Raw genomic sequence first — 12097 nt, 5'->3', positions numbered from 1 at the left:
ACTCTTCTGCAGTCTCTCTCCATCTCTGGTCCACAAGATTAAAGATTACCAAAGCAAGAGAGGTGGTGTTAGCCCTGGTGACAATACAGTGTGGGCCTTGTAAAAAGGAGGACATTTCCACTGGCAGTGTGTGTGTGTGTGTGTGTGCAATGAGCCTATTGCTCGTGTATTGAGGGTGTCCGGGTGTTCAAGTATCCCATATGCATGCCTAATGACGTTGGAACCAGACATGCTTGTCTAAATTAGATTCAAAACCTTATTGATGGGCTCACTGCTGGCAGATGTTTTGATACAGATACAGACATGGTTTTATTGACAAAACTGGAACAACAAACTTCTTCTAATCATATTGACACCTGTGTCTTCACAATAAGGAGAGAAACTCCCTAGTTTCACAGGATTTCTCAGTTCCTCCTCATATGTCAAACTCTCAGCTGCTGTGCCACAGCAGCCTGACAATCCTCATTTTAGCAGTTTGTCCACCCTATCATTTCCTCTGGCAGCTGATACGGGGCAGTGAGCTGCGTTCTCAGCAATACAGTTAGACCAGAATCAGCAGTTTGCATGATCGTACGACTTGGGGACAGACAGCAACTGCCTTGTTGGTTTAACTCCTCACCCTGGATAGTTTAATTTGCATCCTCCACCAATGTTAATGTTGACTGCGTGAGATTGCAGGGGGTATATGACAGCGATACCTAAAGGAACAAGAACAAAGACAGAAGATATTACCAATAAATGAAGACACTTGGCTGGCTGGGATTATGATACAAGAGCACCAGTGGGGTTGGCTGAGAGTGCTAGTGTTAATTCCTAAAACTTCCACACAAACAGACACACACCCACCCACACAGACATGCACAAACAGACTGATACACACACCTACACACACCCACACACAGGCAGACACACACATATATATTGGCACTGACACACACAAGCACACACTTACTGATACACATGCTGACACACGTACATACACACAGGGATATACAACACAGGCAGACTGACACACACACCCACACACACCACATGCACCACACACACAGACCACATACACACAGCACACACACCACACAACACACACACACAAAACACACCACACACACAACACACCACACACCTACAGACCCATGCACTCACGCAGACCCTCTCTCATACACAAGTTCTCTCTCATATGCCCACACACAATTCCCGCACACACGCAACATCTCACAGTCTTATACTCCTTTACACTCACACTTACACACATACACACACTCTCTCCCAGACACTCATACCCTCCACACAAATACACCTACATGCACACAGACATAAGTTTGTGGGGTGAATTGGTACTTGCAGAATTACATTTTATTTTGCTCAAAAACTGCATTAATCTATATAAGATTCTGTGAATCCATGGAAGATTCTGTAAATCCCTTTTTTAGATTAGAATCAGTCTGAACACTGGGGCACAGACAGCCTCACACAGGGCCCCTCACACCTTCAATGCATTATCTGGGCCAACATGGCACCTATTGTTAAAGTTCACTTGAGAATGTAACTTTAAGAAAGTTCTGGGATTTACGTATGAAAGAACTGAAATCAACATGCCCATTCTAAAGGTGAGAGATGGGCGGCACGGTGGCACAGTGGTTAGCACTGCTGCCTCTCAGCGGTTAGCACTGCTGCCTCACAGCGCCAGAGACCCGGGTTCAATTCCTGCCTCAGGCGACTGACTGTGTGGAGTTTGCACGTTCTCCCCGTGTCTGCGTGGGTTTCCTCCGGGTGCTCCGGTTTCCTCCCACAGTCCAAAGATGTGCAGGTCAGGTGAATTGGCCATGCTAAATTGCCCATAGTGTTAGGTAAGGGGTAAATGTAGGGGTATGGTGGGTTGCGTTTCCGCGGGGCAGTGTGGACTTGTTGGGCCGAAGGGCCTGTTTCCACACTGTAAGTAATCTAATCTTAACAAACAACCCAGGTCTTTTTCAATATATAATTTCAGACACATCACACTGTAAACATTTGCTCTAAATTCTGTGTCCTACGATCTTACACTCCACAACAACCGAAAGAAGGAGCAGCGAAAGCTCGTGCTTCCAAATAAACCAACTGGAATGTAACCAGATGTTGTGATTTTTAACTTTGTACACCCCAGTCCAACACCAGCAACTCCAAATCATGACTACTGATACAAATGCTGACACAGACCGACACACATAGACACACAGGCATAAACACACACACAAACATGCACATAGACACATGCACTCATATAGATACTCACACATAAACATACACACATACATGCATGTACATATACATGTAAATGAACATATATACAGGTACACAGAGACACATAGGCGTAAACACTTTTTCTTAATTTTTGGAACAGAATTTTGAATGTTGATAAATGAAAATGTTCGTTAACACTGAAGAGAGTGCAATTGAAACATACCTTGATAATTGCAGTTCAAAGAGTTCTAATGTGTTGCTGAGATGGTGATGTGGAGATTAAATCTAGGGATTGTTTTGTTAAAACTGTACAAAGCACTAGCCCGACCACAGATGGAATTCTGTGAACAGTTTTGAGCCCTTTCTCTAAGGAGAGATAACCTGTCATTGGACTACTATAGGAAAGGTTTGCAAGACTGATCCTGTGGACTGAGGAACTGTCTTACAAGGAGAGGTTGAGTAGGTTGGGGCTGTACTCATTGGAATTAAGAAGAATGAAAGGTGATCTCATTGAAGCATACAGGATTCTTGGGGGACTTGACAGGGCAGATGTGCAGAAGTTGTTTCCCCTTGTGGGAGAGTCTCAGACTAGAGGGCATCATCTCAGAATAACGGGTTGCCATTTGGAAACAGAGATGAGAAGGAATTTCTTCACTTCATGGGGAGTGAATTTGTCGAACTGTTTACCACAGAGGACTTTCAAAGCTGGGTTAGGATATTCAAGGCTGAGAGAGACAGATTTTTAATCAGGAAGGGAATCAAAGGTTATGGGAAAAGGCAGAAAAGTGGAGTTGAGGATGATCCTATCCACCATGATCTCATTGAATGGCAGAGCAGACTCGATGGGCTGAATGGCCACCTTCATTGTATATCATCATTTTATTGTGAAGAATATGGATAAATCCCCAGGACCTGATCAGGTGTACCCGAGAACTCTGTGGGAAGCTAGAGAAGTGATTGCTGAGCCTCTTGCTGAGATATTTATATCATCGATAGTCACTGGTGAGGTGCCGGAAGACTGGAGGTTGGCAAACTGTTTAAGAAGGGCGGTAAAGACAAGCCAGGGAACGATAGACCGCTGAGCATGACCTTGGTGGTGGGCAAGTTGTTGGAGGGAATCCTGAGGGACAGGATGTACATGTATTTGGAAAGGCAAGGACTGATTAGGGATAGTCAACATGGCTTTGTGCATGGGAAATCATGTCTCACAAACTTGATTGAGTTTTTTGAAGAGGTAACAAAGAGGATTGATGAGGGCAGAGCAGTAGATGTGACCTATATGGACTTCAGTAAGGCGTTTGACAAGGTTTCCCATGGGAGACTGATTAGCAAGGTTAAATCTCATGGAATACAGGGAGAACTACCCATTTGGATACAGAACTGGCTCAAAGGTAGAAGACAGAGGGTGGTGGTGGAGGGTTGTTTTTCAGACTTGAGGCCTGTGACCAGTGGAGTGCCACAAGGATCGGTATCTGTCAGGAGTTGCCAGTTTATCTCAAGACATTTCAGAAATACTTTGAAGTTCAATCACAAACTGGAGAGCTTTCAATTATTCACGTCAGTTTCCCAGATTCACATTGCTAAAGCATGTTGTGGTAAGTACATCAGAAATAGGAGCAGAGTTAAGCCATTTGGCCCCTTGAGCCTGCTCCGCCATTCAATAAAATCATGGTCAATCTTTACGTGAACTCAGCTCCTGCCTGCTCATTATAAACCTTAATATATTTACTGTTCAAATATCTATCTTTCTTTGCCTTAAAGACATTAGATTAGATTAGATTAGATTAGATTACTTACAGTGTGGAAACAGGCCCTTCGGTCCAACAAGTCCACACAGCCCCGCCGAAGCGCAATCCACCCATACCCCTACATTTACCGCTTACCTAACACTACGGGCAATTTAGCATGGCCAATTCACCTGACCTGCACATCTTTGGACTGTGGGAGGAAATCGGAGCACCCGGAGGAAACCCACGCAGACACGGGAAGAATGTGCAAACTCCACACAGTCAGTCGCCTGAGGCGGGAATTGAACCCGGGTCTCTGGCGCTGTGAGGCAGCAGTGCTAACCACTGTGCCACCGTGCCGCCCACTGAGGTAGCCTCAGCTGCTTCATTGGGCATGGAATTCCACAGATTCACAACCCTTTTGCAGAAGATGTTCCTCTTCAGTTCAGTTCTGAGGCCACTCAATATTTCCTCAAAAGACAATCCTCTCAATTCTGGAATAAACCTCGTGAGTTTCCTCTGCACCCCCTTCAGTGCCAGTACATCCTTTTGCAAATAAGGGCTAGCATTGCTGCCTCATAGCACCAGAGTCCCAGGTTCAATTCCAGCCTTGGGGACTGTCTGTGTGAAGTTTGCACATTCTCCGTGTCAGCATGGGTTTCCTCCAGGTGCTCCAATTTCCTCCCACAATCCAAAGATGTGCAGGTCAGGTGAACTTGCCATGCTAAATTGCCCATAGTGTTAGGTGTACTAGTCAGAGGGAAGTGGATCTGGGTGGGTTGCTCTTCGGATGGTCGGCGTGGACTGGTTGGGCCAAAAGGCCTGTTTCCACACTGTAAGGAATCTAATCAAGGAGACCACAACTGTACACAGTACTACAGGTGTGGCTTCACCAGCATCCTATACAGCATAACCTCCCTGCTTTTAAATTCATTCCTGTAGCAATGAAGGACAATATTCCATTTGCCTTCTTAATTATCTGCTGCATGCCAACTTTTTATGATTTATGTAAAAGCACACCTAAGTCCCTCCACACAGCACAATACTGCAATTTTTCACCATTTAAATAATAGTCTATGTTGCTGTTTTTCCTACCAAAATGGATGACTTCACATTTACAACATTGTACTCATCTGCTAGACCCTTGCTCACTCAATTAATCTATCCATATCCCTCTGCAGACTTTCAGTGTCCTCTGCACATTTCACTTGACCACTCATTTTAGTATCATCTGCAAAGTTTGACACATTACACTTGGTCCTCAACTCCCAACCATTTATGTACATTTTAAACAATTGTGGTCCCAACACTGATCACTGATCACTGAGGCACATCACTAGTCACGGATTGCCAACCAGTAAAAAAAATTATCCCTGTTCTTTATTTAGCAAAAAAGTTCTATGATGGCAATGAAGCCTTCCCCATGGTGTGACAAATTGTGACAGAGGAGGCTCACAATTTCTTTACATCACACAGCTGACCAGGAGTCTCTCCATTTCTTACTCCCAGCCAGCAGCATACATTGGAACAATATAAAAGTTGACATTGACCTGTTCGCCAACCTTCGAGTATTGGGAATTTCCATAAGAAGCAGAGAGACTTCAGGGAGATCGGAAAGTTTGAGTCTGAATTCAGAACAGGAATTTGGTACAAAAATGGTGCTGTGGCATTCAATTGAAGCAAGTGATTGGCTGGTGAGTATTTCCTATTTACTGAATTAAGTCACAGATCAGGTTGATAAAATAGGAAACAGTGATAATGAGTGAATAGCTGTTGAGAATTATTTATAACTTTTTGTTTTAATTTGGGCTTATTACTAATATGAAGGTGTTCTCAGTATGCATAGGATTTATCAGTATTAGGAACGTTTACTCATTGTAGGAAGGTTTATCCCCAGTTGCAAGTTTAAGTAATAAATAAAGAATCAGCATCCACCTTGTATTCTAATAGAAGTCCAGGTCATTGCCATGTCCTGGATACATTGTTAGTTAAAGCTTCTGGAGCTCTGAGGGGCATGGATAGGGTAATTGGAAAAGGTCTTTTTCCTGGGGTGAGGGAGTCCAGAACTAGAGGGCATAGGTTTAGGGTGAGAGGGGAAAGATATAAAAGGGATCTAAGGGGCTACTTTTTCACACTGACTGTGGTGCACGCATGGAAAGAGCAGAGGAAGTGGTGGAGGCTGTTACAATTACAACATTTAAAAGGCATCTGGATGATTAAATGAATAGGAAGGGTTTAGAGGAATATGGGCCAAGTGCTGGAAAACGGGACTACATTAGGTTAGGGTATCTGGTCAGCATGGATGAGTTGGATCGAAGGGTATGTTTCCGTGCTGTACGTCTCTATGAGTCTATGACGCTATGACTCTGGGTTTCAGTTGCTCATCGTGTGGCTGATGTCATCACCATAGCACCTTTATTGTTGTACTCATGGATTTATGAAAGGCAAAACATGTTTGGCAAATCTACTGGCGTTTTTTTGAGGACCTTAGTTCTAGTTTAGATGAAGGTGAAGCAGTGAATGTGGTGTACTTAGATTTTCACAAATTTATCAATAAGGCCTTACAGACAAAGTTAAGAAACAAAATTAGAGCTCTTGGGATTGAGTGTAATATACTGGCATAGTTCGTGGAATACATCAGGAATAAATGGATCATTCTCAGGAGGGCATGCTTTCACTAGTCGGATACCACAAGGGTACAGTCAGTGTTGGGATTGCTACAGCTGTTCACAATCTATATAAATTATCAGCATATGGGGATCAAATGTAATATTCTAAACTTACTGATGGTACAAAACTAACTGGGAATGTGACTTGTGAGGAAGGTGAAAGCAACCTTAAAATGGCTGGGTAAATATAGCAGATGGAACACATTGTGAAAGTTATTCAAATTGCTAAACAAAATGGAAAGGCGAAATCTTCCTTAAATGGGAAGAGGTTGGGAGGTGTTGATTTCCAAAGGGATCTGGTGATCTTGTCCATGAGCTACAAAAAGCTAGCATAAAGGTGCAGCAAGCAGTGAGGGAAGTAAATGGTATGCTGGCTTCCATCACAAGGCGATTTCAGTCCATGAGTAGAGAGGTCTTGCTGCAGTATAATTAGCCTTGATTAGACCTCACCTGGTACATTGTGTTCCATTTTGCTCTATGTGTTGAAGGAATTGGAGAATCATAGGAGTGTCACATAGAAACATAGAGATTAGGAACAGATGGAGGCTATTCGACTCTTCAAGCCTGTTCTGCCATTCAATAAGATAAGTGATCCTAATTTCTTCCCATATCCTTTGATCTCTTTAGCTCTAAGAACTATGTCTATTTCTTGAAAGTCTTCAATGTGTGGCCTCAATAGTTTCCTCCAGCAAAGAATTCCACAGGTTCACCATTTTCAGGGTAAAGAATTTCCTCATTATCTCTTTTCTAAAAGGCCTACCCATTATCCTTAAACTATGATTCCTGGTTCTGGACTCTCCAATTATTGGGAACATGCCTCTATCCTGCCAACGTCTGTTAGAAGTTGATAGATTTCTGTGAGATCTTCCTTTATTCTTCTAACCTCCAGGGAATATAGTCCTAATTGACCCAGTCTCTGTTCATGCCTCAGGACTGCTATTCCAAGAATCAGTCTGGGAAACCTTCGCTGGACTCCTTCCATAGCCAGAACATCCTTACCCAAAAAAGGAAACCAAAACTGCAGGTATGGTCTCACTAAAATCCTGGACAATTACAACTAGACATCCTAGCTCCTGGAGTCAAACCTTCTCACTATGAAGTCAAACATACCATTTGCTTTTTTCACTGCTTGCAACAACCATGTACCTATATGACTCCATGAGTCTCTATGAAGGGCTGAATGGCCTTCATTTGTTCCTGTCTCCAAAGAGACTTGGGTAACCTAGTCATTAAGGCACCGAAGGCTGAAATGCAGGAGCAGCAAGCTATTAGGAATGGTAATGCTGCATTAGCTTTTAATACAAGAGGATCTGAGTACAGTAGTGAAGTATTGCTTCAATTGTACAGGAGCTTGGTTAGACTGAACCTGGAGTGCAGTATACAGTTTTCCTCTCCTTATCACAGGAAAGATATTATTTCTATAGAGGGAGTGCAGTGAAAGAGTTGTTTACCAGTACGGTGAGACTTTCCTCTGAAGAGGGATTAGGTAAACTGGGTCCATATTCTCTAATTTCTATGACTGAAAGGCGATCTCATTAAAACGTATAAAATACTTCAAAGGAATACTAGGGTAGATTCAAGAAAAATGTTTCTGCTGGTTGGGGAGTCCAGACCCAGAGGGCACAATTTGAAAATAAGAGAGATGCCACTTAAATCTAAGATGAGGAGAAATGATCTTAGTCAGAGATTTGTGAATCTTTGAAAATTCAAGTTGGCTGTGGAAACTGAGCCTTTGAGTATGTTTAGAGGTTGATAAATTTCTGGTTTTCAATGATGTAAAGGCTTATGGGGATGGTGTGTGTAAAACGCATGGAAGCGTTTGATCGGCCATGATAGTATTAAATGACAGAGCAGTTTGATGGGCTGAATGGTCTACTCCTGTTCCTATTTTCCTGTGTCCTATGTTCCTAGGAAGCTAGGTGGGAAATTAGGAAGCAAATTATAATCACCAGATTACTTGAAGTGCCATACATAGCTGAGCACAGAAACAGGAAGTTAAAGCAGATGAGTAAGTGAGGGCTGAATAGATGGCACAGGAGAGAGGACCATAGCTTCTATGGTAAAGATGCAACCATACAGACCAGAAAGGCTGTACTCAATGCAGATGGCACTGAGTTCTTGTAGAGTGCTCTGGGTGTGTTACCAGGCATGGCTTAAACTAACTTGGCAGGAATGTGGCAACTGTGTGATAATTTAAGAGAGGAATGGCAATGTGCACAGCACACAATGCTGAGAGGGAATAGATGCCACTGGAACATGGAGCAGTAATTTAACAGGTGGATCAGAGTAAGGGAGGAGGAAGAAAGCAATCAAGTCTAAATCAGAGTACTGTGCATGTACGTGAGAGCATACAGCATGGCCAATACCTCATTGGGAGGTTGCCACGTGGAAAAATGATCATGTGGCTGTAACAAGGGACCATGCTCAAAGAAGTGCAGTATGAGGAATTAAGTAATCCTGGATACAAGATGTTTAGAAAAGACAGGAAAAAGAAGAAAAAATATGGTGATATTGATTAAGAGAATGTTACAGAGCTAGAGAAAGATGATGTCCTAGAGGGGTCAAAAACAGAGTGGATTCAGCAAAAGTTAAGGAACCAGTACAATGCAGTTCCATTGATTGGTGTAGACTATAGGTCACCAACTATTGGGCATATCAAAAAGCAACAATTTGCAAGAAAATTACAGACATGGGTAGTTCTAATGAGGGCTTTACTAATCTGAAGATAGACCAGGATAGTAGTGACATTAAAGGGGAAAGAGGGGAAAGAGTTCCAAGAGAGTGTTCAAGTGAATATTTGACAGCACTTTGTGTCACGTACACCAAGAAAGGAAACACTGCCAGACCTGGGGCTTGGAAGCAGGGAGATGCGGTGGACCAAGTGTTAGTAAGAAGAATGTTTACTATGAGAGTAGGCCATGGCCTAGTAGTATTATTACTAGCCGATTAATCCAGAGATGATGGGCTTATACCTTAAACGTCAACTCTCCTGCTCCTCAGATGCTGCCTAACCTGCTGTGCTTTTCTAGTGCCACACTTTTTGACTCTGACTCTCCAGTGCATTCCATGCACCCACTACTCTCTGTGTAAAGAACCTACCCCTGACATCTCCCCTAAACCTTCCTCCAATTACCTTAAAATTATGCCCCTTCGTAATAGCCATTTCCAGCCTGGGAAAAAGTCTCTGGCTATCTACTCTATCTATGCCTCTCAACATCTTGTACCTTTCTATCAAGTCACCTCTCATCCTTTTTCACTCCAATGAGAAAAGTCCTAGCTCTGTCAACTTTTCTTCTTAAGACATGCCCTCCAGTCCAGGCAGCATACTGGTAAATCTCCTCTGCACCCTCTCTAAAGCTTTGACATTTTTCGTATAATGAGGTGTCCAGATCTAGACACAATATTCCAAATGTGTTCTAACTAGGGCTTTAAGAGCTGCAGCATAACCTTTGAGCTCTTAAGCTCAATCCCCCTACTAATGAAAGCCAACACACCATATGCTTTCTTAACAACCCTATCAACCTGGATGGCAGCTTTGAGGGATCAATGGACATGGACCCCAAGATCCCTCCATTCTTCCAAACTGCCAAGAATCCTGCTTTTAACCCTGCATTCTGCATTCAAATTCGACCATCCAAAGTGAATGATTTCACAACTATCCAGGTTGAACTCCATCTGTGACTTATCAGCCCAGTTCTGCATCCTGTTCAGCCCAGTCCCATTGCAAGCTACAACAGCCCTCTACAGCATTCACAACTCCATCAAACTTTTCATCATCAACAAACTTACTAACCCACTCTTCCGCTTCCTCATCCAAGTCATTTATGAAAATCACAAAAAACAGAGGACCCAAAACACATCCCTGTGGAAAACCACTGGTCACCAAGCTCCAGGCTGAATACTTTCCATCTACCACTACCCTATGTCTTCTATGGGTCAGCCAATTCCGTATCCAGACTGACAGGTTTCCCTGTATCCCATGCCTCCTTACTTCCTCAATGAGCCGACCATGGGGAATCTTATCAAATGCCTTACTAAAATCTACGTGCACCATATCCACTGTTCTACCTTCATCAACGTGTTTTGTCACATCCTCAAAAATGGTTGTAAGTTTGCTCGCTGAGCTGGTAGATTTGTTTTCAGATATTTCATTACCATGTTAAGTAACATCATCAGTTAGCCTCCGTTGAAGCGCTGATGTTCTGTTCCACTTTTTATTTATGTATCTTGGTCTGTTAAGGCGGGTGATATCATTTCCGATTCTTTTTCTAAAAGGTTGGTAAATGGGGTCCAAATCAATGTATTTATTGATAGAGTTCTGTTTGAATGCTAGGCCTCAAGGAATTCCCATGCATATCTCTGTTTAGCCTGTCCTAAAATGGATGTGTTGGCCCATTCGAAGTGGTGTCCTTCTTCATCTGTGTGTAAGGACACTATTAGTAGCTGGTCATGTCTTTTGATGGCTAGTTGATGCTCGTGTATCCTGGTGGCTAGTTTCCTTCCAGTTTGTCTGATGTAGTTTGTTGCAGTCCTTGCAGGGTATTTTGTAAATGAGTTTTGTTTTGCTCATTGTTGGTACAGGGTCCTTTAGGTTCATCAGTAGCTATGTCAGTGTGTTAATACGTTTGTGGTCCACCATGATACCAATGAATGGGAGCAGTCTGGTCATCATCTTTGAGATGTCTTTGATGTATGGTAGCATGGCTAGAGTTTCTGGGCATGTTGTGTCTTCTTGTTTGGGTTTATTGTTTACGAGGATTTCACCAGTTTCCTCATTTCCCCTCCCCCCACCCTGTCTCAGTCAAATCCATCAAATTCAGCACCGCCTTCCTAACCTGAGATCTTCTTCCCGACATCTCCGCCCCCACCCCAGTCTGACCTATCACCCTCACCTTGACCTCTTTCCACCTATCACATTTCCGACGCCCCTCCCCCAAGTCCCTCCTCCCTACCCTTTATCTTAGCCTGCTGGACAAACTTTCCCCATTCCTGAAGAAGGGGTTATGCCCGAAACGTCGATTCTCCTGTTCCCTGGATGCTGCCTGACCTGCTGCGCTTTTCCAGCAACACATTTTCAGCTTTATTGTTTACGAATCAGCTGACTGCGTTTATCAGGTACCCATTGTTCTTGGATACGCTGTACAGGTATTTTTCTTCTACTGCTCATAGTTCCTGGTTGCTGCAGTGTGTTGAAATAATGTCCTAATGTAACTCTATTTATGGGTGTTGGGATGATTGCTCCTGTAGTTGAGTATATCCGGTATGTGGATGTTGCTTTCCTGTAGACGCTGGTCTGCAGTTCTCCATTGACTATTTGTTCCACTGTGACATCTAGGAAGGGGAGTCTGTTGTTGTTCTCTTCCTCTTTGGTGAAAGTTATGCCAGCAAGGACATCGTTAATAATATTACAGGTTTCTTCTAATTTGTTCCATTTCGTGATGACAAAAGTGTCATCCACATAACAGACCCAAAGCTTTGGTTGGA

The 12097-nt window shown here is 43.2% G+C and overlaps 1 protein-coding gene across 4 annotated transcripts in view; it reads right to left on the bottom strand.

Annotated features, from left to right (window-relative positions):
* Nucleotides 1-308: 308 nt before the first annotated feature.
* LOC122541477 (carcinoembryonic antigen-related cell adhesion molecule 6-like) overlaps nt 309-12097 on the bottom strand; it is a 178319-nt gene continuing 166530 nt past the window's right edge. For all 4 annotated transcript variants that reach the window (XM_043678265.1, XM_043678270.1, XM_043678268.1 and 1 more), the window contains one exon: nt 309-698. In XM_043678265.1, coding sequence (XP_043534200.1) covers nt 630-698 — 69 coding nt within the window. In that variant the 3' untranslated portion in view covers nt 309-629. The remainder of the gene's footprint in view (nt 699-12097) is intronic.

Source organism: Chiloscyllium plagiosum, chromosome 37 (assembly GCF_004010195.1).
Source record: "Chiloscyllium plagiosum isolate BGI_BamShark_2017 chromosome 37, ASM401019v2, whole genome shotgun sequence".
NCBI classification, from domain to species: domain Eukaryota; kingdom Metazoa; phylum Chordata; class Chondrichthyes; order Orectolobiformes; family Hemiscylliidae; genus Chiloscyllium; species Chiloscyllium plagiosum.
Note: the sequence above shows the minus strand (reverse complement) of the source record. Positions and strands in the feature narration are given on the sequence as shown.